Raw genomic sequence first — 26,426 nt, 5'->3', positions numbered from 1 at the left:
AACATTCAATCAAGAACAGAACTAGAATCAAATTTGTATCTTACACATGCTAGTTCCGTACAGAAGAGGTTAGACCTTTTTTTGTCCAATGCAGAACTGATCTGCATTCAGCTTGAGGACATGGAAAGTAGTTGCACATGAACATGAGCTGTACATGCATACATAATTTGTGCATGCTCCTGCAGATGTGCATGAGATGTACAGTCAGTTGTGCATTTTGTTCCACATTCATGTGTGCATTGAGACATGCAGTGCTGCCATTCAACATGAGGGTTTCATACAATTGATTTGTGGAGGTTTACAGAGGTAGGATATTGGACATAGTGGATGATGGAGCTATTGGGCATGACATCTGAATGGAAATTCAGTTTCTGTGGCAATCTATTTGTCCAAGAAGGAGGGGTGGGGAATACTAGAGAGGGAGACTGTGTTCACTGTTTGGTCACTGTGCAATGTAAGATGTTGGGCTGGATGGAAACATTGTGGCTTGATCTTTCCGTAGAGCTTTCAGATGCACTTCAGATTGTGAAAAAGAAAGAGATGCTAATAAACTATACCAAACACACCACACACACACACATGCAGAATGTTCTTCTGGACTTCATCTGAAGCAGGTCACTTGCAGGGTTTGAAAGGCCCAGTGAGGATTTGATCCTTGGCCTCCAGAGTTATAGTCCAGCATTAAAACTCCATGCAGGCTCTCTTGTCAAGAGAATCAGAGCATGCTCACACTGTAGGTAAATGTAAGAGGCTGGGGTCCAGTTTTCCCTCCCCGTCATCCTCCTGCATGGACTGCAAAATTGTGGTGGTGGTGGTGTATGTGGCCAGATGTTTATTTCTGGTTTTGAAAAAATTGTGGGCTATTTTTGTTAAAAAGCTCAGGGAAGGCTATGTCCTGTTCAAATCTTGATTTGCTGCTCTCAGAAGCTTCCAGAATAGGTAGTTCACCTCGATTTTGCCAGAAAAGGAGCAGTCTGGAGAGCTGGAGGGTTAGAAGGCCACAGAAGCACGTTTGGGAACCTCAGCTGCTCATTCCTGGATTCTCCAATGTGTCTGGTTCCCTGAAAGGGAATGGTAGATGGCAGCAAAAATGGGATGGCAGCTTGCTTTCTTGAGTTGCTCAAACTCTGAGGCACAAACAATTAATTCTTATATGTCTCTTCACCTTCATACATGGAAGAGAGATGAGAGGCTCAAAAGGATCAGAGGGGGGCCAAGGGGGAAGCTGTCTCTTCCAGGAGAATGCCTATTGCAGCCCTTCCACATTGCCACAGGAGGGCAGCATTATGTCACAGATGGCACAACTTGGCACCGAAATATTTCCCAGATGCTGCTGTCTCTGTTTCTCCTTATGCTAGAAGACAAGGAGGCGGCTTTTGTTTGTACTCGGCTGGCTTCTGGATAAGGGTTTGTTTCCCAGCTCAGCCATGAACCCATTAGGTGACCTTGGGGAAGTCACACTCTCTTGGCCTCAGGGGAAGGCAGTAGTAAATCTCCTCTGAGCAAATCTTTCCAAGAAAACCTCATATCAGATTCACCTTGTAGTTGTTGTTATGTGCCTTCAAGTCCTTTCCGACTTATGGCGACCCTAAGAAAAAACGATCATGGAGTTTTCTTGGCAAGTTTCTTCAGTTCATCTACCATATGTCAGAAACGACTTGAAAGCACAACACACACACACACACACACACACACACACACACACACACACACAGGCTTGCTGGCCCAGGATACCACAGAAAAAAGGTGGCTGGAGACACTTATAGGTTCAAGGAGGACAAAGGAAACATAATGGGGGGGGGTGCAGTTTCAGAGGTGGATCGTAGTCCCTGTGTCAGTGGAACAGTGGATCCACTTTGCGTTTTAATCCAAATGTTAAAGGAACTATCTAAGATGCTGGGCTGTATCCCCAAAACATGAACCACACCATTCACATGGAGACCACTTGTCCCTCATGTGCCACTGGTGCTATTTCCCCCTTCGTCTCTTTTTTTTGGGGGAACCCTTCTCCTCTGCTACCCAAAGAATAGCTGGGGGAATTGGGAGTCCCCACCAGCACATCTGGCCTAGGTTTCAACTTGGAGAGGGTGTCTTCCAGTAAATTGCTTGTTTTCCTAGTTATCCAGTCTCATGCATAGAGTTTTACATAGAAAATTTTCTGCAAAACCTGCCCCTGTTCAATTAGTTCTACCAAGAGACTTGTCACACACACCCAGCCTTTCTGTCCACTGAGTTCCCAGGGAGATCCTCTACCTAGCAGCCTAAGAAACCCTCAATTTTCTCAGAAAATGTCCAGACAGCTTGGTGAATTGGCAGCCATCCCTGCCCCCAGGCCACAGAAATACCACTGGCCATAACTCTCACCTGTCCCATAGAGGAGAAAGGGGGAGGTTGAGGGAAATGGGTGTAAAGGATCCATTCCTAGCTCCCTGACAAAGAAATGCTGGTGGGCATTTCTCTAGTCCTTCCTCATTGATGGATCCATGGCAGAGAAGCACAGACGCTGCTGTGGAATCAGACAAAACTGTTAGTTGGGAGTCAGAAAGGGAGCTGACTGCTAGATTACAAGTGGAACTATTTCATATGCAGTTGTGCCTTCATGTATGGTGCGTAAGTATTCATCAGTGCCTTCATCTCAGTTTCCTGAGATTGCAGAAACAGCCCTGTACATTATTGCCCATTGCAAAAGGGGATGATAAGCAGGCACAGAGGCAGATGCACAATTGGTTGCACAGTGTTGGTATTCAGCAGAAGGGTGATGGAGCACAGCCACCACTTAACTACATGAGTGCTAATTTGCACTATACAAGCACGATGTAGGATCTTTGCTTACTTCTTGCTACGAGAGCCAACCACTTTTCCTTGCAAGCATCCCTGGCCTGCCTCTCTCTCTTGGCTGAGTCTCACTGCCATTGACTGGAGCATCACAAACTTCCACCCCTGCATTTAATTAATTAAGTGTCCCAATTACCCAAGAAAGCACTCAGGACATCTCCTGCTTGCTTTGATCTGATCACCTGGAGCAGGAACATCTCCTGTGGGGAGCTGTTTTATTCCCTGTGGAGCATGGTGCCAACAATTGCAGCTGGGTGTGGGATGACAGTGGCCCTGGGCAGTCCATACATTGAGAACAATATTTTTATAGATTGAGTCAATGGCTGCAGTGCTATTGTTTTTCAAGCATGCAGAAGTTCCTCTTTGAAGCTGTCTATCCCTGCGTGGCAGAAGGGGATTTGACTTTACGGCCCTTGTGGCCCCTTCCAAGTCTATGATTCTTTGTCTGAGATTGATTGGACATTTTTGTCCAGTCATGGATGGGCATGTTCAGTTCAGCACATTCAGATTGATGGGGTGGGGGGGCAACTGGACGATTGTTATTCTCCAGGTGACTACTGCCACTACTGTGTATGACTTTTCTCTTGCACTTCCACCAACTGCACAATGGTGTTCCCATCCACCATCCTCCACTTTCTCTTTTACAATATCATTTCTGCTTTGTATTTCGACCTAATCAAGGTGTTCTTTGAAGCAGTATTACTTCTCTTCTGAAAAAAATCCCCAAGATGCTATTTGGGGGCTTTATGAACCCAATTGGATTCCCTTGGAGGAAAATGCATCCTGACAGGCTCATTCCTGGGCTGCAGAGATTGCCTTTCGCCTGGCTGACGCTTCGTTCTGCAACACCTCTCTTTGATTTGGGTGATGAAAAGTCACTCAGGGGAAATAAGAGCTTCTGTTGACAGGCAGTAACTTTTCCAGTTGAGCCAGTGTGGCTTAGCGGTTCAAGTGTTAGACTAGAACTAAGCAGGGTTCAAATCCCTGCTAAGCTATGGAAACCCACTGGATGACCTTGGAGGAATCACTCTCAGCGAAGGCAAGGGCAAACCTCCTCTGAAGAAATTTGGCCAAGAAAACTTTGAACTTTATTCTGCCCAGAACTATATTGGCCACAATTGGTGTTTGGTGCATGCACAAGTTCCATTATTATTATTATTATTATTATTATTATTATTATTATTATTATTATTTAGCCTGAATTATGTTGCTAGTCCTACGTAAAGTAGATTCATTGAATCAATGGTATTTACCTATTGACTTACCAATGAATAATTCATTGAATGGGTCTATTCTAGTTGGGACTAACCAACAGGATTCCAGTCCATCCATCCATCCACCCACCCTTCCTTCTTTCCTTTCTCCCAAAATTGGAACTCAAGGCAGCTTATAATTAAAAAACAAAACAAGAAACATACAGCTAAAACATACCAAAAAAGTGAACATTAAAATGGTTCCAAACTACCAACAATATTAAAATGATATAGAATGACACTTAAAATGAAAAATATATCAAAAGGAATCAAAGTAGTCCACTCTGGGAACAATGCAGCACCCTCAGCCTGTTCTTGAAAAACTTGCCATTTTAAAAGTCTGCTGGAATCAAAATAAAAAGGCCCTTGACTGGCAATGGAAGGACAGTAAAAGCAGTTGGACATTATTATCTGATGTTGCACATCCACATTCAGCCCAAGGTTGTAGCAGCAGAGTTTATTTTCTTTTTAATTTATATCCTATCTTTCTCCTGAATGGTCTCAGACATGGATAAAAAGAAGCTGCATGGATCAAGGTAAATAATGGACATGTCTGAACCAGCTTGGTGTAGTGTTTTGAGTGTTGGACTAGAACTCTTGGGGGGGGGGGCAGCGGCAGGTTTTGAACCCATACCTGGCCATGGAATACCAATGGGTGACCTTGGTCAAGTCACACACTCTCAGCTCCAGAGGAAAGCAGTGGCAAACCTCCTCTGAATAAATTGTAAGAGCCCATGTGGTGTAGTAGTTTAAAGGCTGGCCTGGGAGACCAGGGTAAGAATCCTCTGGGCAGGTCCTGTCTCAAAAGGTCAGTGAATCCACTCCACATTTTAACCCAAATGTTAAAAGTGCTGGCCAAGCTCCTGAACTTGGTGGTATAATCTTCAGCATCATGGATGGCCCCTTACCATCTGCTAGGGATGTTCCCAGAGACTGGCTTTTTAGTCCTTTCATAATAATAATATTTAATTATATCCCACCTTTCTCCTAATATAGGGGACAGGTTTGTCTCTCCTTGTCTCTCTGATTGTCTGTGTTTGAAAAGGGGGCTGGTACGAACATATTTCTGAGAGCCAATGTGGGTATAAAGGTTTGGGTGTTGGACTAGGACTCTATCTAGAGACTAGGGTTTGAATCTGCACTTGGCCATGGAACTTGGGTGACCTCTGGCAAGCCCCATTCTCTCAGCCTCAGAGGGAGGCTAAGATACACCCTCTCTGAGTAAATCATATCAAGAAAATCTGATACTCTCTCTTAGGTTGCCATAAGTAGGAAACAACTTGAAAGCAAACAACAACAGCAACGGCAACAGTATACAAAGGGATCTTGATGCACCTTTGGGACTAACTGTGCAAAAGACATAGTAGCAGGAGCTTTTATAGACTTGGTTTACTTCCTCAGATGCATGGAGTGAACTGGTGCCCAGGAAGGACCTTTAGAGTCTGTATGAATACCCATTGAAATGCAAAACTTGTGGATCTAGTGGTGAGGTGACAAGTTCACTTTTAATTTCCATGAGGGACAAAAGTGGGAGGAAGGAAAGATGTTGCCTAAGGCCAGGGTGGATAGATGACCATATGATGGTTGGAAGAACGTTTGGAAAATACTCTGTACCAGCTGAGGAACCACAAAGCAAATGTAACAACAAGTTACCTTACATATTTGATGGTTCTTTTATGACCATTTTGGTTGTCCTTTTCTGTATAGCTCTTTGCTTGTGCCATCAATGTTCCCCTTCATTCCCTGGGATTGCAGAAACAGCCCCTGTGCATTATTCCTCATGGCACAAGGGGACAAGAAGCAGAGGCACATGGGCAGGTACACCATCAGTTGTACAATGTTGGTAATTAGCAGAAGGTGCCACAGCAGAACCACTGTTTAGATTTACACTGTGCAAGCATGATTTAGAATCTCAGCCAACGTTTCTAGTGAGTCAGATGTATATCGGAAAAAACTCCAAGGCACAGAGTGGAATGCTGTTAAGAAGAGTGTGAGTTTATTATTAAACAGTGGGAAATGGCTTTAGTGATTTCATCATTTTGCCTCTCTCAAACATCTTTAGGAGAATCATATTACATCCCCCTTATCAGAGGCAAAGCAGAGGAGGAACACATAAATGCATGCTTTTCTTTTATTCATGGTGCTTCTTCCTCAGCATTTGAGGCAGGCAGTGTCTTCTGATTGAGTTTAAATATGTTTATTTTCCCCTGTTTTTGGTTGGTTGGTTGGCTTCTGTAGAGGAGTGCTCAAGGGCAGTGGTGGCTGGTAGCTCCTGTGTCAATGGATATGCTCCAGATTTTTGCCTAAACATATATGAAGCTACCCAAGGTCCAAAACTCAACACCCAAATAGGTCTGGTACCTTGGATCAGACTAAAATATGACATGAATTGATTTCCCAGGTGGAAATTACTACTCCCTATGGGGACAGGGTGGGGGGCAGGAGACTAAAAGCAAATTCCTTTGGACTTCTCAAATGTAAGAATCCTCAAATCCAAGGCCAGAATTTTGTTTTCCTTATCCGACAATCCCCCAAAGCCTGTAGAAATGCTTGTCAGGTGACATATCCATTTCCCACCTTAACTGAAGTCAAATGCAGAGGAAACTCAGTGAGTTTAGGAGAGAGCTGAGCCTGGTTCCAAAACCTCCCACCCACGCTGAGACACCCAGGAGTGCTTAAACACTATACATTTTAATTACCCAGCTCCCTGCATGAAGGGTCTGCCTTGCAGATGATGGAATATTAATGAAACATAAAGTATGGGTCTCATTTCTGCTTAATAAGCATCCTTGACAATGTGGAAGATGGAGGAGAATCTGAGCTGTTCTCACAGTGGCTAAACCTAAGAGCCTTTGGATGGGTTGGGTGTGAACAATGTTAGCGTGGAAGCCACCTTTTATCCATTCATGGCATCAGCCATCAGTTTTCAAAGAGAGGTTGGAATTTTTGAAACGTCTTCCTCTGGCCTTTTGATCCTGGCAACAGTGGCTCTGGTGTTATGCAAGCACCATTCTGCACTTGTATACTAGCCATCTATGTACTTCATCAATGGAAATATAGTGTCCAGATTGATGGAAGTAATAGTACCATTCTATTCTGCTTTGGTGAGACCTCATCTGGAATCCTCTGTTCAGTTCTGGACACCACAGTTTGGGAGGGATATTGAGAAGCTAAAGTATTTCCAGAGGAGGGCAACCAAAATGATGGAAGGTCTGGAAACCACTAACATCTGTGTGAAGTAACTTAGGGAGCCCTGAGTATGTTTAGAAGGTTAAGAGGGGACATGATAGCCATGTTTAAATATTTGAAGGTGTGTCATATTGAGGATGGAGCAAGCTTGTTTTCTGCAGCTCCAGAGAAAACCTGAAGCAACAGATTCAAGCTAGAGAAAAAGAGATTCCACCTAAAGATTAGGAAGAACTTCCTGACAGAAGACACTGCCTGGGAAAGTAGTGGAGTCTCCTTCTTTGGCTATTTTTGGCCATCTGTCACAGGGATGGCTTTGATTGTGTCTTCCTGCATGGCAGAAAGGTTGGGCTGGATGGCTCTAGATTCTGTGCTTCTAAGTACCTGGTGGATGCAGTCTCAGTGGAACAAATCACCCTGGGGTTGGAGGTGCTTTCCACAGTGCTGAATCAGCCTAAAGGATCCAGCACTCTGGAAACACTTGTCAAGCCTGGATTAAACCCATGGGTGGATTGACTGGCATCGGTTCCACCAACCACTGCTGGGGGAAAATCAGCCCCACAGATAAAGATATATAGAAAGACAGAAAGACAATTATTCTTTCCTGGCATCTCTAAAGGAAATCAGAGGCAATGCATTTAATACCTGAATGGATGTTATATAGAAAATAGGGATAGAAAGGAGTATTTGAACATGGCCAAGAAACATGTTTTTCTAGTGCTGAGAAACTCTGAATAGAGGAATCCCGGACTGATTATAATCTTCACCATTCAGGACCTATTCTGCACAAAATTCGCATGTGGTTTTACTCAGAAAATAGTATTTTCTGTGGAGGAAACACTATTTTCTGCACAGAAAATATATCTTTCTACATAGAAATACTTATTTTCTGTGCAGAAAGAACTGTTTTCTGTTCAAATCCACCATGTGTGAAATTTGTGCAGAATAAGTCTCCAGTTGCAGCAGTTTCTGTACAGGAACAGCTTGTTCTGTGTAGAAATATTACTTCCAGTGCGGCAAATGCAACCAGGTGCAAATTTTGCACAGACTTAAGTCATGAATTGTGAATAGACTTCAAACACTGTGTGGTTTTCTAAGACCTTCTTACATCAAGAACAAAATTGGTAAAATTAGTTTATGTTTCCTTTGAGAAAAAACCCAATGAAGAATGACTTCCTAGTAGACGATGGAGTGAGCTTGTTTTCTGCTGCTCAGGAGACCAGAACACAAACCAATGGATTCAAATGGGATAAAAATGAAAGAAATTCCATTGAGACATTAGGAAGAATTTCTGAACAGCAGGAGCTGTTTGACAGTGGAATTACCGTTGGATAATGTGGCACCTCATTCCAAGCAGTGTTGCTTTTTGTAACTGTGCTATTGTGATCCTGTCGATGGTGATTTCCTTCCAATGTTTTGTTAGTCCATTTGGAACTGTTCCCAGATCATCGCTCACTACAGGAACCACTGTTATTTTCTTTCCCCAGAGGACTTGGATTTTTATTTATCCGGCCTCAATATTTCATTATCTCTTCCTTATCTGTGTCTTCAATTTTTCCATCTCCCACCATTTCCACATCTATCATTCAAGCTTTTTTCTTCTTCTCAACCACAGTTATGTCTGACATAGTTTATCCTAATAATTGTTCATCAACTTGAAATCTTAAAAAGACCTATAGGATTTTGATTTTATTGTTTTTGAGCTCCCTGGGAAGGAACACCCAAAGTTTAGGAGCAGACATCAAGAAGGCCCTCTCTTGCATCTCCACCAACCAGGTATTAATAGATCAACAACAGAAACAGCCGCAATATCTACAAATTATGAAATATCTTTATGGATGGGTTCAGTCAAAGAAGCCACAATGGCTGCCCTGAGTTTGCAAAACCCGAGCAGAGCTGTTGAGGGCAGGGTGACTTGGAGCCCTCTCATTCCTCGGGTTACCATAAGTCAGCCATTGACAACAAGGATATCATAAAATACTATAATAAAAGACTGAACTATCAAGACCTGCAGGCTGAGATTGAGCACCTCTAAAAGGCATCTGTGGTCCCAGCTGTAGGAGTGGAGAAGAGGCCACTGGGAGGTGATATGATAGCCCTCTTCAAATATTTGAAGGGGCATCATATTGAGGATGGAGCAAGCTTGTTTTCTGCTGTTCCAGAGAATAGGACCCGGAGCAATGGGTGCAAGCTACAAAAAAAAAAAAAAAAAAAAAAAAGAGAGAGAGAGAGAGAGAAAGAGAGATTCCACCTAAAGATTAGGAGGAACTTGTTCCTGACAGTAAGAGCTGCTTGACAGTGGAACACACTCCCTCGGGGTGTGGAGGAGTCTCGTTCTTTGGAGGTTTTTAAATGGAGACTGGATGGCCATATGTTAGGGGTGCTTTGATTGTGTATTCCTGCATGGCAGAATGGGGTTGGGCTGGATGGCCCTTCCAACTCTATGATTCTATGAACAGCTCCAAATGGACTTGGGAAAACCTCTGAATGAAATCACCCATGGTTACAAAAAGCGACCCTCCTTGGGACAGGCCACATATCCAATGAGACCTCATTGATTCCATGATTCTTAGGTAGAATCCCCTGTTGACCCAAAACTCCAGTTGGGAGATTTGTTTGTTGTTAATTGGCTTTGAGTTGATCTTGACTCATGGAGACCCTTTGCATGAGACATCTCCAAGACTCTCTATCCTCCATCTCTGCTCTGCTTGTTGTTGTTGTTAGCTGCCTTTGAGTCAACCTCAACTTATGGTGACTGTGAATGAGATGTCTTCAAGATCCACTACCTCTCTGCTCAGGCCCAAGCCTATGACCCCCTTAACAGAGTCCATCCATCTGGCACGCAGTCTTCCTTTCTATTTCCTTTTAGTTCTCCAGCATTATTGCCTTTTCTAGTGAGTGGTGCATTCTTCAGATGTGTCCAAAGTACAATAATCTCAGTTTGATCATATTGAAAGATAGAATCGTGTTGGTCTGGGGAGTCAGTATGTAGAGAGATCTTGAGACTAATAGTTTGATCATCTTGACTTCCAGGGAGATTTCAGGCTGTTCAAGAAACCATTTGTTTGTCTGTTTGGCTGTCCATGGGATCCTCAGCCCTCTTTTCCAGCATCACATCTCAAATGAATTTTCTTCTTATCCACTTTCTTCACTGCCCGGTTCTCACATCCATCCATGGTGATGGGGAAGACAGTGGTTTGGATGATCCTCGCGTTAGTATTCAGCTGTATATCTTTCCACTTTAGGATGTTGTCCAGTTCTTTCATCCCTGTCCTTCCCAAGCCTAGTCTTTTTCTGATTTCTTGACTGCACTGTCCATTCCTATCAACATTTGATCCAAGCTATGGGAACCCATTGGCTATTTCACTTTTCTCATTATCTAGCATGAATTCTTGTAGGTCTTCCATGGTCATTTTTTAAATTGTCTTAATATTCAGAATTAACCCTGCCTTTCTGCTCTGTCTTAACCCTTTTCTGTAATCGCTCCAGGTCCTTGTTGCAACCAATACTAACACTTATTAATATTGTTATTACTATTATTATCATTATTATGGTGATGTTTATGAGGATCGATAGCCTGTGTGATGTTGTGGTTTGAGTGTTGGACTGGGACTCTGGAGATAGGAGCTGCATCTACACTGGAGAGATAACCCGGTTTGGCACCACTTTATCTGCTCTGGATCAAGGCTATGGAATTCTGGGAGCTGGAGTTTGTTGTGGTCCCAGAGCAGAGCAGAGTTTAAGGAAGGAAGGCCCCACAACAAACTTCAACTCCCAGAATTCCATAGCCTTGAGCCAGGGCAGTTAAAGTGGTGCCAAACCAGGTTATCTCTCCACTGTGGATGCAGCCCTGGGTTCAAATCTCAGTTCAGCTGTGGAAATTCACTGGGTGATCCTAGGCAGGTCTCACTCGCTCAGCCTCAGAGGAAGTCAAGGGCAAACCCCCTCTGAACAATCCTTGCAAGGAAATCCTGTGATAGGGTTCTCTTGGGGTCGCCATAAGTCAGAAATGGCTTGAAGGCACACAACAGCAACAACAACCCACCCAGAGACCTTTGGCAATGCCACCCCCTTTGGGCAGGCTGACCAGACACATCCTACTTTCCCAGGACATGAACCTTCTGCCCAGGGGGAATTCCCAGATGCCCTCCATTTTGGACTTGACTAAGAAGCATGAGCTTACATTTGTATGAGCTTTTCTGTGATGATGCCCTACACTTCTCTGGACTGTCCTCCATTTCGCGGTGCCTTCTTCCCTGAAGGGGATCCCGTGGGTAATGGGGAGGGGGGAATTTGGGGTTTCCCCCACCTGTCTTTCTGCACATGCTCAGAGGAGGCGTTTGCTGGGATTTTTTCCCTGCAAAACCAAAAAAAGGGTTTTTTTTTGGAGGGTGTTGTGGAGGAAAAGCCAGCCGTGCTCCTCTCCCGCAGTGCCTCCTCCTGGGTCTCCCCTCGCCTCCGTCCCTGCCGCCGCCGCCGCCTCTCATCCGAAGCCCGGGTCACGTAGGATTGCGTAGAAGCCCCAGGCAGCAGCAGCAGGAGGAGGAGGAGGAGGAGGAGGAAGGCTGCCATCCTCCCAGCCCCGCCGCTGGTCCCTGGCCGCCTCCTCCGGATTGGAACCCAAGACCCCCCTCTGCCTTTGCTCCAAAGGGATTCCCTTCTCTTTGGCCAAGCCCAGCCGGAGCCCAGCAGAAAGGAGGAGGAGGAGGAAGAGGAGGAGGAGGAAGAGGGGTTAGCCTCCTCCCTCACACTGGAACCCAAGACCCCCGCTGCCTTGGTCCCGCAAATCCGGAGCCCAGCAAGGAGGGCGGCAGCCCAGCGGGGCTTCGTTCGGCTTCGTCTTCCGGCCAGAGAGCCGCTTGCTCCTTCGGACCCCCGGGAAGGAAGGAAGGAAGGAAGGCACTGATCGGGGCCACCATCGGAGCCAAAGGAAGGAAGGGAGGAAAGGAGGGATCCCGGCAAGCAAGCAAGAGAAGACAGGGGCAGTTCAGGGCCACCACAGGACTCAAAGGAAGGGAGGGAGGGAGGGAGGAAAGTAAAAAGAAAGAAAGAAAACGAGAAAAGGCAGATCGGGGCCAGCAGCAGAGGCGAAGGAAGGAGGCCGGCAAGCAAGCAAGAGAGAAGGAAGGGGCACTTCGGGGCCACCACAGGACTCTAAGGAAGGAAGGAAAGAAGAGAAGAAAAAAGAAAAGGAAGGAAGGAAGGAAGGAAAGAAAAGGTGTTAGATCGGGGTCTCCGCCGGAAAGGAAGGAAAGAAAAAAGGAAGGAAGGAAGGCAGGGGCCTCCAGGCTCAGAGGATGGCTGCCGGGGGGCGGCGCAGCTGAGGCGTCGGCGTCGGGAGGATGAGGCGCGGGGGCCACCGCTGTCCAGCCACTGCAGCCTCCGCAGCCTCCTCCTTGGCCGGAGCCTCCTGCTGCTGCTGCTGCTGCTGCTCTTGGTCGGGGGCCAAGGCGCGGGAGGGGCAGCCTCGTGGTCTCCGGAGGCGCTGCCGCTCTCGAGGGCGGGGGCCGGGCGCCTGAGAGCCGGGGCCAGAGCGCCTTGCCTTCTCCGTCGGCCAGAAGCCGGGAGCCAGGCGGCGGCGCTGCTCCTCCGGGAAGAAAGAAGGCGCCCAGGAAGAGGAGGCCGGGGGGGCCTCTTGCCGCTGCCTCGCTCGCTCGCCTGCCTGGGCCGCCGGGGAAGAAGGGCCGGGCCGGCGTCTGCGGAGGAGCCAGGCGCCGGGAGAACTAGGCGGGCGCCCTGCCCTGCCCTCCTCCCCCCGGCCTGAGGCCCGAGGGCTGGGGGGAGGCGGCGCGGGGCCTTGGCCATGGGGCCCGAGGGGCTCCGGGGGCCATGAGGGCGCGGAGGCGGCGGCGGCGGCGGAGGAGGAGGAGGCGGAGGGCTAGCGGCGGAGGGGGCCATGGCGGCGGCCATCGCCAGCTCGCTGATCCGCCAGAAGCGCCAGGCCCGCGAGTCCAACAGCGACCGCGTGTCCGCCTCCAAGCGCCGCTCCAGCCCCAGCAAAGACGGGCGCTCCCTCTGCGAGAGGCACGTCCTCGGCGTCTTCAGCAAGGTCCGCTTCTGCAGCGGAAGGAAGAGGCACGTCCGGCGGAGGCCAGGTCAGCAGCGGAGGAGGGAGGGAGGGAGGGAGGGAGACAGGGAGGCCCCGGGCGGCACACGGCATCCCAGGAGAGGGAGTATGGCTCAGTCCGGTGGGGCTTTCCTCCTCGCCCTTCTCCGCCCAGTGCTCCACAGCTGCTAGCCTGGCCGGGGGTAGATTGCTTCCAGACATGATGGAGGCTCTATTCTCAGCCATGGGACTGGCAGCATTTTCTTATCCCCCTCTTGATGGTTGCAGCCCTTTGCAGCTGAGGAGGGATGAGGAGAGGCCTCTGAGCATGCACAGATCTCTGGGTTAGCAGGGGTAGTCCAGGGACTGGGTCGTTCTCCTTTTCTCCCCTGGAAATCTCCATACAGATGTTCCACTCATAGTTCCGCAGGGTAGACTGCTCCCAGACATGGAGGTTCCATAGATCAGCCAGGGCTATCTGGCAGACTTTTCCTACCTCTCCCCCTCATTTCCAGGCAGCCCCGTGGTTGCATTGCAGCCCTTTGTGGCTGTTAATGGGGTGATAGACTGCTTCTAAACTTGGAAGTTCAGGGCCAGCTGGCAGACTTTGCTCCCTCTCCCTTCCTCCTCTCCGGAAATCCTTCTGGGGGCAGCAGCCCTGGCTATTGGTTGCCGATAATTGGGTGCTAGACTATTTATCTATTTATCAATGTCTACCAGCAGAGATCCTTCCCCTTGCCTCCCCTCCTAACTGCTAGAAAGCCCCACAGATTCCATGCCTCTTGCTATTCCCATCCCTGTCCTCTGCAGCTGATAACTGGGGGGTAGACTGCCCTTCAACCTGGAGGCTCTGCTTATCATTCAGGCCTGGCATTTTTCTTCTCCCTGAGTTTGCGCCTTGGGCTTCAGAACAGCCCCATGTTCAGGCCAAGATATGGCCGCTTAACCCAGTGCTGCACCCAAATGCTTCCTGGATCGAGGCATCATATCAAGTGGGGTACCTCTGAGGCTGCTTCTTGTCCCCACAGTTGTGGGTATTCAGAGGTATCGTGCTGCTAAACACGGAGGCTCTGTGTGCTAGCTGCCCACATGAGCCGTGGATCTGTTCCCCTATGACATACTGATGTTTTATTACTGAAACACAACCTCTGCCTCTGAGCATGTGAAGATTTCCACTGGGAAACTGCACCAGCCCCAGCCTCTGTTGTTAGAAAGGTTGTGGCTTGGGAAGAGCTTTGTTTTCTGAGCCAAGCCGAAAAGAAGAGTTTGCAGCCTCCCCCCTTATTCCAGTGTAACTGTTACACCAGGGCCCTTCTCAGCACTTTACTCTCAGGTGGATTGAGGGTGCTTGGGGAATGGATACACCCAGGTTGAAGATTTCCTAGCTGTGCTGTTCTTTCAAAATGTTTGGATCAGGGCCCATCCCCAAAATCAAATGTCCAAATGCAGCTTGCACTTAGTTGTGGGTTTGGGGCTTTGTTGTTGTTCTCTGTTGAATGCAAGTCAAGTGGTAAAGCCAGAGCGATGTGTAATGCAAAACCAGCCATGATTTTGACCCTGGAACTTAGTGTCAGGACACCAAATTCCAGCATTACAGAGCTTTGGCAAGGCCTTTGGGCCACCTTTAAAAATGCTTCTGCCTTCCTTTTCTTTCTCCCTGCAAGACAATATATCTGAATAAGGTGGGGGCTTTCAAAGTTGCATGGCTCAAATCTAAGTAGGACTTATTTTAGCCACAAAAATCTACTAGCCAGCAGCGTAGTGCAACAGTCGAGACGCTGGGTAGTTCTGGTTGGTGATGTTCACCGTAGCCTACTGCAAGGCTATTCTATGGAATAAGTGTGCATCCAGGGTGACTAGACGCCCTCTTTTTCCAGGACCTGCCCTCCATTTCAACCTTCTGTCCAGGAGAAATTCCAAAATGTCCTCCATTTTGAGCATACATTTATATTTCTAGCAGTGTTTCAACCTTTGAATTGGCAATGTCCTATGTTGGACAGGATTGTACAGTTGGTAGGGAAGTCGGTGAAGGCACACGGCAACAGCAAAAACAACAGGGAGGGGAAATGACTTACAGGCACACAACAACAACACAGGGAGGTGAGAGGATAAAAATGGCCTACTGAACAGAGGAGTTTCTTGGGAGTAAGGGTTTTTTCTCAGTTCAGAGTACAGCTGAAGAAACTGACTCATTTTGTGGCCTTGGGCAAGTCCCTCATTGATCTTGTTCTCCATCTGTAAAATGGGTGTGCTTTTTACAAGAAGGTGGTTAAATCCATCCATGCACCATTCTGAGAAGCTGGTAGCATAAAACATGCAGTGATGTGTGTCCACCAGTGGAATGAATACTGTCAGTGGAACAGTTTCTTGGGATGTAGGGGAGAAAGCGAGGTAGAAGTGCACTTGCATGCTGTTGGGTGTTGCCCACTGCAATCTTAAAAAGGGTGGTGTGGACTGATGTCATATCATGTTGGTAGCTATTCTCATTGTTCATTTTGTTGATATTCTTATGGATATCAATAGTACAATATAGCTTTCCATATCTGCAAGGATCTCAGGGTGGCATACAATAAAATCAATTTAGATAGTATAAAATATTAAGAATCACTGAAACAGATGAAAAGTCTTTGAACTTTTGAAAGACTTTAATTGGTATGAGCAAGGTGCTTAAAATCAGTTAAAAGCCATTTAAGATCACTGAAAACCATGGATATGGGCAGATTCAGTTGAAATCATTTGGGTTTGTTAATAACCCCAGTTCTCTGCTTGGGATCCCAGGTCTCCTTCTTTGGAGGTTTTTAAGCAGAGTCTGGGTGGCCATCTGTCACAAGGAGTGCTTGGATGGTGTCTTCCTTCATGGCAGACTGGGGTTGGAGTAAATGGCCCTTCGGCTATAGGATTCCTATGATTCTATGATCCCAATAAAGATAATTCATGCCCCGAGGCCTGTAAGAAAACCTGGGAAGACTCTCCCGCCTCTGCTTTTTTTTTGGTGCAGTTGTGCAAAATTTTCCAGATCTGTCCTCCTACCTAATACCTGTTTAATTTTGAGATTGCATTCATTCCTAGCAAGTGCTTTTCTGTGAAGTTGAAAGATTTCATGGCCAGCATCCATAGTTTTTTGTGGGTTTTTCGGGCTACGTGGCCATGTTTTAGAAGAGTTTGTTTCTGACCTTTCTCCAGCATCTGTGGCTGGCGAAACGTCAGAAACAAACACTTCTAGAACATGGTCACGTAACCCGAAAAACCCACAAAAAACTATAAGTGCTCTTTTCTTTTTGCTGGTTTTACACAGTGTGGTTACAAAGAATTAATTCCTGCCCAAATGGGCTTTGAGAGGAGCAAAAATGCTTCTCTTGCAACTGCCACATTTCTGAAAACAAAGATTTGGGGCAGGCATGCTAAGGAAGCAGTAGCTGACCCCTGGGAAGCAGTCTTGAGGACACCCCACTCTAAGAACCTCTCTTGGCTGAGAATCTATGCCATGCTTTTGTGGTGTAAATGTACATCTGTGTAGTTGCACAATGGTGTGCTGCACCACCCATCTGCTGAATATTGACCTTGCACAAGCGGTAGTGCCATGGAGAGTAAGGCAAAAGTGCTGTCTCTGCAACCTTAGTACATCAAATGGGATGTTGACAGCATGGATAGAGAGCTGAGCTGTTGTTGTTGTGTGCCTTCAAGTCATTTCTGATTTATGGTGACTCTAACGCAAACCTGTCATGGGGTTTTCTTGGCAAGTTCCTTCAGAGGAAGTTTGCCTTGGCCATCCTTTGGGGCTGAGAGAATGTGACTTGCCTAAGGTCACCCAGTGGGTTTTCATGGCCAAGCTTGGATTTGAACCCTAGTCTCCAGAGTCATAGTCCAATGCTCAAACCACTACACCATGCTGGCTCTCATGGAGAGTTAGGCACCACCCAAGAATTTGCAACTGCATAGCTGGAGTCTTGTTAGCTAAATTCAACGAAAGTTGAGCTGTTCATTCAGTGGTTGAATGGTGAGTCAACATAATGGTAGGTCTGGTGGATTAAGTGGTACTACGTGGCCACAGCTAAGGATTTAGGAAATAGTTGTGTGTGAGTGTTTGTGCATGTGCTTTCTAGCTGCCTGTCAATTTAATTCCTAGCGGTTTTTAAGGCAAGCAATCCTTTTTCTTTCTCTGAAATATAGCCTACAGCACCACATGTTTGTTGGTGGTCTCCCATTCCAGTATTAATTAGGGTTAACTCAGTTTAGCTTCCAAGATCAGACAGGGATGTTGTGCCATTAGGAACATTTGTACTGTGGTTATTATTATTATTATTATTATTATTATTATTATTTCTTACCTGCCTCTCCCATGGCTCAAGGCAGGGAACAGCAACAGACCAACATATCTGCATCAGTTAAGAACACAACATCAGTTAAAATACATCAGTCTTAAAGAAAAAAACAAGACACATATTATTAAAACAATCTATGTTTAAAATGAATTGTTTTAAAAAATTTACAGTTTTAAAAAGTCATCTGGGTAGGACTTCCAGAAGAGATCAGTCTTCAATGCTGTTTTAAATTTGGACAGCATATATTCAGTTGTTGAATGTCTTCCGGCAGGTCATTCCAGTCTAGGGGCAGCTGTAGAAAACATCCTCTGGCCAACTCCTGGCTGACTAGAATAAATGTCCTCCAGAGAACCTGGGTGTAAGGGCTGGCGTATATGGGAGGAGGCGATCTGGACCCAAACCATGTAGGGATTTAAAAGTAATAACCAACCAAGGAAGGCAGTGGCAACCTTCCTCTGAGCAAATCGTGCTGAGAAAATCCTGTGTTGTTTCTGCTCAAGGTTGCTGTAAGTCACAAACAACTTGGAACACAACAGGAACAAAAGAACAAGAGCTCTCTAAGGTTCCATCTACACCAGTGATACACAAACGTTAGTCCTCCAGGTGTTTTGGACTTTAGGTTCCAGAAGCCCCAGGCAGCTTAGACAACAGTCAGGAATTCTGGGAACTGAAATCCAAAACATCTGGAAGACCAAAGTTTGGGAACCATTGATTTACACGGTAGAAATAATGTAGTTTCACACCACTTTAACTGCCACGGCTCCATCCAACGGAATCCAGGGATTTGTAGTTTAGTGAAACACCAGCACTCTTTGGGCAGAGAAGGGGAAAGACCTTCTAAAGCTACAAATCCCAGGATTCCATAGGATGGTCTTGTTGTTGTTGCTGTCGTTGTGTGCCTTCAAGTCATTTCCAACTTATGGCCACCTTAAAGCAAACCTATCGTGGGGTTTTCTTGTCATGTTTCTTCAGAGGGGGTTTGCCACTGCCATTCTCAGAGGCTGGGAGAGTGTGACTTGCCCAAGGTCACTCAGTGCATTTTCGTGGCTGAATGGGCATTCAACCCTGGTCACCAGAGTCATCACATGATGCTCCTACCACGACACCATGCTGGATGGAGCTAGACCACTTAAAGTGGTGTCAAATTCCAGTTTGTCTACAGTACACCCTTAAGCCTAAATAGATTCAGCACCACGGAGAGCTCTTTTCAAGCTAGCTAAAGCTTGCATTGGATTCAATGCCTGGCTGACAAGCGAACCATCCGCCACCATTGGACAAAGCTTAAGGATTTTTTGTGGGTATTTCGGGCTGTGTGGCCATGTTCTAGAAGAGTTTCTTCCTGGTGTTTCTCTGAAGATGCCAGCCACAGATGCTGGAGAAACGTCAGGAAGAAATTCTTCTAGAACATGGCCACACAGCCCAAAAAACCCTAAAAAAACCTATGGATACTGGCCATGAAAGCCTTCAACTTCACAAAGCTTAAGGAGTTGATTACTTAGCACAGGCTCCAGAAACCTCTTTTCTGGACTTTGTGTGTAGCAGCCAGTTCATCTCTGCACTTAAGTCCTATTTTCTTGCTAAATCCAGAGCCGCCAGCTCTGGTACTTGAACCCGTCAGCACGGAGTAGTGAAATAGTTGGGCTGGTTTTAGGAGCTTTCCCTAGTCTTTCCCCTGCCCCACATATTCCTGCTCCATCCACTTGTGTTTGATGCTCCAGATTTCAGATTTTTCAAAGGAACTGCCTGGAGCCAGAAAGCTGTTTCATGTGTTTTTCCCCCCAGATCTCTTGAACACAAGCCAGAACTGTTTAGTGACGCTGGCTAATGTGGTTCATCTGCAACCCCCTGCTCTTGCATTGATAGAGTAGACTTTTTGCTATGCTAGCACCCATTTGCATCTCCTGCTAAGCCGTGGATGTGTGGTTGCACCCATTGAAGCCAACCTGGATAAATTGCTAGGATTGTGCTCATTGCCGCAATGAAGAGTCTCCTCACATGTAGCAGCATGTGGAATCTTTTGCACTCATAGGTGGACCACATTGGCTGTTCCTCAGGAGGAAAGAGGTTCTTAAATAGGTGCATATACACTGCAGCGATAATGCAACTTGGCACCACTTTAACTGCCATGGCTTCATCCTACAGAAACCTGGGGTTTGTCATTTTAAGAGACACCAGCAATCTTAGGCAGAGAGGGGTCAAAGACCTTGTAAAAAGACAAGTCCCAGGATTCCATAGGATGAAGCTGCAGTGCTTAAAGTGATGTTAAGGTGTATTATTTTTACAGTGTAGATGAACCCTAGGTCAAACTCTGGTGCTAAACTTTGTCTTGAACATGCGCTGGCTTAAGAGTCAGAAAAGGGTTTATCCAGAACATTTTGCTGGATCTGCTGCTGCAATTTGGAAGTGACTAAAATGAACTAATTTTTTTTAAAATGGTTATTACAGGGCTTAATAATGATTTATTATGTAACTGAAAGACAGCATGTGTCCACTGTGTAGGTGGAATATGAGAACGCATTCCCTGCATGTAAACACAAGAGATTTCAATCTTCCATTGTTTCAGATTCTCATGCCAGAATAAAGAATTTCTTATTGTTCCCCATTTTTTCAGTGATTTCCCCTCTCCATTTTGAGACTTCAAATACAAATCCAGTGTATTTTGCTCAAAACGGTGCATTTTTTGCAGAACTCACTGTTTTCTGTACAAGATATTAAGATTTGGGTTTTATAAAGAGAACCCCAATGGTTTTTGTGAACATATTTTTTGCCAAAAGTCCTCAGATGCAAAAAACAAACAAACAAACACATTCACCCCTCCCAAAAACTGAAACAAACCCCCAAATCCTTGTGGAGGCTGCTCATTTTTTCAGTCGCAAATCCCAGTGTGTTCCGACACCCTTCTTATCAATGATGAGATTGAATCTTCCCTCACATTTGGCCAAAAACTATTTTGCATGCTGCCAGCCTGGAAGGACAGATTGTGTCTCCTTGGATTGTATGCTTCACATTTTCTTGCAAGGCTGTGAAACATTTGCTGTGAGATCCTTGGATGGCCACCTTGCAGGGATGTTTTTAGTGGTAGATTCCCATGTGGCAGCGGGTTGGAATAGATGACCCTTGGGACCTTTCCAGCAGTACGAATCTTTAATTCCAAATTGTAATTTCTTACATGCTTCCTGAGAGATGGTTTTTGAGGAGCAAGTATTACTTATGTGTAGGGCTTGCTCCATCCATCCTAAGTGATAGCAGAAGCAATCTGAGGGACGGTGTTATAATTTCAGCTTGAAAAGAGCCACCTCCTGTGTAGATTTTTTGTGTGTATAGAATCCTAGACTTGGAAGAGATCCCCAAAGGCAATCCAGTCCAGCTCCATTCTGCCATGCAAAAAGACACAATCCAAGCCCTTCCTGTGACAGATGACCACCCAGCGTTTCTTTAAAGTCCTCCAAAGAAGGAGACTGCATGTGTGTGTATTTGAAGAGTTATATAGGTGTGTGTGTGTGTGTGCATGGGTGTATGAATTATATAGTTATGGTGCCAGAGGTAGGAAGTAGTGACATGATCTGAGCTCAGAGCAAGGTATTTTTGGACTACTGATCTTAGGATCTGCAGCCAGCATGGTCACAAAACCAGCTTCTCTATGAGCTCTGGAATTACATTTTTAATGCAAATTGAGGGTGATCTAGTGCAGTACATCACTTGGGTTCAAGGAGGATCCTGAGTGCATGTACTCTGTAGAAATAATCCAGTTTGACACCAGTTTAAGTGCTGTAGCTCCATCCTGTGGAATCCTGGAATTTGTAGTTTCACAAGGACTTTAGCTTTTGTTGTCAAAGAGTGCTGGTGCCTTGCCAAACTGGAAATCCTAGGCTTCCATAGCATTGAGCCATTGCAGTTAAAGTGGTGTCAAACTCCATTAATTCTATGGTGAAGATTCACCCCTTCTTCCATCCTCTGGTTAATTTGCTGGCAGTGGGAGAGGGGTCGCTCTTTCTTTCTCTCTGAGGCACATAGTTTGTCTTCCTTTGATTTTTTTTTAAAAAAATATCTTTATTAAATTATTTTAACATATATGCAAACAATGTTGCTTATGCCCCATTCCCTCCTCCTACTCAAGACAGGGAAACCTGAGTTAGGTTGTGTTCCCCTGAAAGACATTACAAAACAGCATGCAAAAGCTTCCCAACCCAGTCAATTTCCTCTTTTTTTGGAGGAGCAAGCATACTGTGTAACACATGTTTCTGGACTTGATGGGTTTGTGAGCACCTCACCCTTTTGGCTGGTGGCAGGCAACTAAGGCTGCATCAGCAATGCAGGATTAATGCAGCTTGACTCTGCTTTAACTGCCTTGGCTCAGTGCTATGAAATCCTGGGATTTGTAGTTTTGTGAGATATTTAGCCTTCTCTCACGGAGTGCTCTGGTGTCACAACAAACTACAAATCCCAGGATTCCACAGCATGGAACCATGACAGTTAATGTGGTGCCAAATGTATCAATCCTGTAGTGCAGATGCATCCTGAGATTGAGGTCAGTTTGGGTTAGGGTTAGGCTTTATTTTTCCACAGTAGAAATGTAATTTGCTGTTGAAAATCAGCTGCAAATCACATTGGCCATTTCTGAGTTGGGGAAGAATATCTATGCCACATAATGATAGTGCTTCGGTATTGCTTTATTAACCACAATGACTCTATCCTGTGGAATCCTACAATTTGTAATTAGTAGATATATTTAAAATTGTCTGTCAGAGAGCTTCAGTGCTGTAGATCAAGGGAATCTACTAGAGAATCTTGAGTACTAAACTACACATCTCAGGACTGTATGGGACAGAGATAATTTTAAAAAATTCCAACTACAACATTAATTTACAGAAGCTCTTCACTGGAAGAGGTTTTTTTAGACAGTGGAAGAGACTGCTTTCTTTGGAGGTCTTTAAGCAGAGCTTATGTGGTCACCTCTAGCTTTTTTACATTGCAATTTATATTGTACTATTGCATTTTTAGTATTATATTCTAATATTGTGCAGTGGTTAAATGCCAGTACTGCAGCCACAATCCCAGGCAGGGCTCCAAGGTCGATTCAGCCTTCCATCCTTTCGTAAATCGGTAAAATGTGTACCCAGCTTGTGGGGCAATTGGCGTACACATTGTAAACCACTTAGGGAGTGTTGAGTTCACTGATAAGTGATATAGAAATGTTCTTGCTATTGCTATAATATTTTATATCATTGAAGTAGTAAATACCTGTCCAGAATGCTGTAGCTGGGGATCTCCTGGATTAGCAGCAGGGGTGTGGAATAGATGACCCTTGGGATCTCTCCCGGTTCTTCTGTTCTGTCATTCTATAGAGGTTAGCCAACCTCTGACTTCGTAATACAAGGAGAGCAAAGGAACATGGTGGCACATCACTTCAAACTGGTCTGGTGCCTTTTTAAATTCCTGGCTCCTTCTTTCAAGCTCAGAAGTGTCAGCCTTGTAGCCTAGCAAACTTGCCTGGCCCTTTTCCAACATGCAGCGTCACCAGCCAAAACTATTCAAGAATTTCCATGTAGACTCTGAGACAGACTGCATGACAGCTTGGAGCAGGAATCATAGAATCAAAGAGTTGGAAGGGACCCAAGGGGCCATCTAATCCAGCCCCCTGCAGTGAAGAAGTATACACCCCCAAAAGATGGCCATAAAACCTTGGCTTAAGGACCTCCAACAAAAGAGTCCACTGCCTTCTCTGAGATTCCTTTTCAGTCTCAAGTATCTCTGATGGTCAGTAATTTCTTCCTAACATTTAAGTGGAATTTCTCTTCCTTTAGTTAGAATCCATTTAATTCGAATTTGGATTTGAATCCATCTAATTTGAAAGGGGCCACCTAGTCCTTTGCCATGCAGGAACACACAATTAAACCAACCCCTTGCGATGCAGGAATACACAATTGAGGCAGTCCCAAAAGAGGCCCATCCAACCTTTGTTTAAAATGCACTCTTACAGTACAGAAGTTCTTTCTAACATTTAGGTGGAATTTCCTTTCTTTTAATTTGAATCCATTGGTTCTGATCTCTGGAGCAGCAGAAAAGAAGCTCAGTCCACCTTCTGCATGACGTACTTTCAGATATTTAATATCATATCACCCCTCCATCTTCTCTCTTCCAAGCTAAAGAATCACTCTTATAGTAAAGTTCTTCCTAATATTCAGGAGGAATCTCTTTTCTTATAATTTAACTCCTTTGGTTCATCTTCTGGTCTTTTGGAGCAGCAGAAACAAAGCTTGTCCCATCTTCTCTGTGACATCTTCCTTTCTGTTTTCTGCTGCGGTTCAACCATGCTCAGAAAGGGACTCTGGAGGCAGATGTTGCTTAACTTGCCGGCTGTAGGCCGGCTGCAGTCGGATTGGATTAGAATTTGGCTCTTCCCCAGGCCAACCTTTATATTTATATTGTAGACACAGTGCTACAGCCTGACACTGAACATCTGTGTTCCACCTTCACCACCCTCCCAATACCAATGCTGCTAAAAATCTTCCTGTTGTACAATGCCAAGAAGGAAAAAAGGGCTGGGAAGGCTTATAAAGACTTTGTGGAAAGGGTCTTCACTGTTGCAGGTTTTGTTAATTGAAGTATGACTGTAATGTTAATATATTTTCAACTTAAAACTCTCTTTGGGTCTGGATTTTGACACAAGTGATAGACATATAATGTCTAGCTGGAAGATCAACTGGATTTAGGGTTTGCGTGAATCATTTGCATGGAGGGACAATGCACAGTGCATCAGCCGCCCCCCCCCCCCCCAATCTTCCTAGTTTTGCTGCTACAAAAGTGGGCACCAGCAGCCCTTGGTAAATTGCAGAGCACCGTTCTGCATCTGAAGGTCTAGCAGAAAGTGCATGAAGAGGATTGGAAAAGCTGCATCTCTCTGAATCAGTCCAGCAAAACTCCCCATTCAACCCTCCCCCCCCCTGCAGCTCAGCAAAGCTCTACCCTGCCCCCACCCCCCACCCCCATTTTTAAGCCCAACAGTTGGCAAGTTCTAGCATGCTCAACCTCCAACAAAGTGAATTGCAAAATATCTTTCTTTCCTTCTCTTGTTCTTTCTTGTTGACTGAAAGAGGGATGCCCCATGCTTCCACGTCTTCAAGACAACCCTGCTGTGTGGAGATATGGCTTAAAAACAAACTCGGATACTGCAGAATCATCTTTCGAGCTCAGAAATCCATGGCCATTCATGGGATGAATAGCATGGGATTTGCAAGGCTAGAGAAAAGGCATCTGGGGGCCTGGATTAGCTCCAGTAATAGTGTGCACACACACATACACACACACACAGTTATGCCTATGAGAGCTGTTCAAGGAAGGATGGCATGGAAATTGACTGAAGGATTGGTTGATTGATTTCTGTACCATCCTTCCTAGAACAGCATGCCCTGCAACATTTCCCAGACGAAAACCAAGACATGTGGCCAAACAACATCAGAGTGTGGTCAAGATAACAATGAGGCGGGACAGATAAGCTAAGAGAGGCTGCAGCAGTTTGCTTTTGCTTGCAAACCCTCTTCTGCTCTTTCTCCTGCTGAGTTAATTGAGTACAAATTCTTTTTGCCTTTGAATTCAGGACCTGAACAGACAGGCCAAAATAAAGCAGCTTCAGATCACTTTGAAAGTATGCTATTTAAATGATGCATGTGTCCTAAGAGGCCAGATGTAGTGTCAAAGCCATGCTCCAGTCCTAACGACTGGAGCACAGCTTTGCTCATCTTCTGGCCTCGTAAGATGCATGTGTCATTTAAATAGCATAACTCCAAAGTGACCTGAAGCAGCTTTATTTTGGCCTGTCTGTTCAGGCCTTCAGTTTGCAGCAATGAAAAGAAGCTGAGGATGAAGGGAGAAAGTGGGAGGTGGAGGAGAAAGAAACTAGGACTTTTTAAAAGGAACTGCAAAAGGTGGGACAGCAGGTGATTAATCAAAACTGTCCTTTCCAAACTGAGACAGTCAGAACAGCTTGCACAGCAATTGTTGGTGGCAGCATTTCTGGAGTTGTTGAAATTAAATTAAATTAAATGGCACCTAGAGAAACCTCCAAGGTCACCCAGTGGGTTTCATGGCTGAGTGGGAATCGAACCCTAGCCTCCAGAGTTGTAGTCCAACACTCAAACCACTATACCACGCAGGCTCTTGCCTTGGCAATAGGTGATAGTTTGTCCCTCACACACCTGTCTTTGTCTTTTGATTTAACATATTGATGAGAAGGGGACCTTCCTCCCTGATTTACAAGCGAAATCATGAAATTGTTTAAATGACAGTCCCTTTGTTATAAACATTCAACATGAGTGAAGATTCAAAATGACTTTCTCATAGCAAGTACGTTCCTTGGCATTGCTCAGAGGGGTGAAAGTGGGTCTTTTGGAGCAGGACGTTAGACTCTTTTGGAAAAGGATTACATGATACATTCCAATGTGATTCTAGGCTGCATCAGTGGAAGTAAATTGTCTAGGTCCATGGATGCAATAGTGCCGCTGTATTCTTCTTTGTTCAGCCCTCACCTGGAATAATACTGTGCCCAGTTCTGGGTACCACAATTCAGAAAGGATGTGAAGAAGCTGTAGTGTGTCCAGAGGAGGGCGACCAAAATGGTAGAAGGTCTGAAACCACCAAACTCTATGAGGAGCAGCTTAGGGAGGTATCTTTAGGAAGGTATTTTTAACCTGGTGAAGAGAAGGTGATATGATAGCCATGTTTAAATATTTGGAGGGATGTCATATTGAGGATGGAGAATGCTTGTGTCCTGCTGCTCCAGAGACT

General features: G+C 45.5%; 1 protein-coding gene across 4 annotated transcripts in view; it reads left to right on the top strand.

Moving 5' to 3' along the window:
* The window catches only part of FGF12 (fibroblast growth factor 12), a 287,001-nt gene that overhangs the window by 148,945 nt on the left and 111,630 nt on the right, over positions 1–26,426 (top strand). Inside the window, exon 1 of one of the 4 annotated variants that reach the window (XM_089508684.1) lies at positions 13,155–13,369. The exons of the other annotated variants lie outside the window; for them this stretch is intronic. Within the exon in view, the coding sequence (XP_089364810.1) occupies positions 13,171–13,369 (199 nt within the window). The 5' untranslated portion in view covers positions 13,155–13,170. Of the gene's footprint in view, positions 1–13,154; positions 13,370–26,426 lie in introns of those variants that run through there. 4 annotated transcript variants of the gene reach the window in all.

This window comes from Sceloporus occidentalis, unplaced genomic scaffold, assembly GCF_023333645.1.
Source record: "Sceloporus occidentalis isolate IW3139 unplaced genomic scaffold, rSceOcc1.0.p SCAF_2, whole genome shotgun sequence".
In the NCBI taxonomy this organism is placed as follows: Eukaryota; Metazoa; Chordata; class Lepidosauria; order Squamata; family Phrynosomatidae; genus Sceloporus; species Sceloporus occidentalis.
Note: the sequence above shows the minus strand (reverse complement) of the source record. Positions and strands in the feature narration are given on the sequence as shown.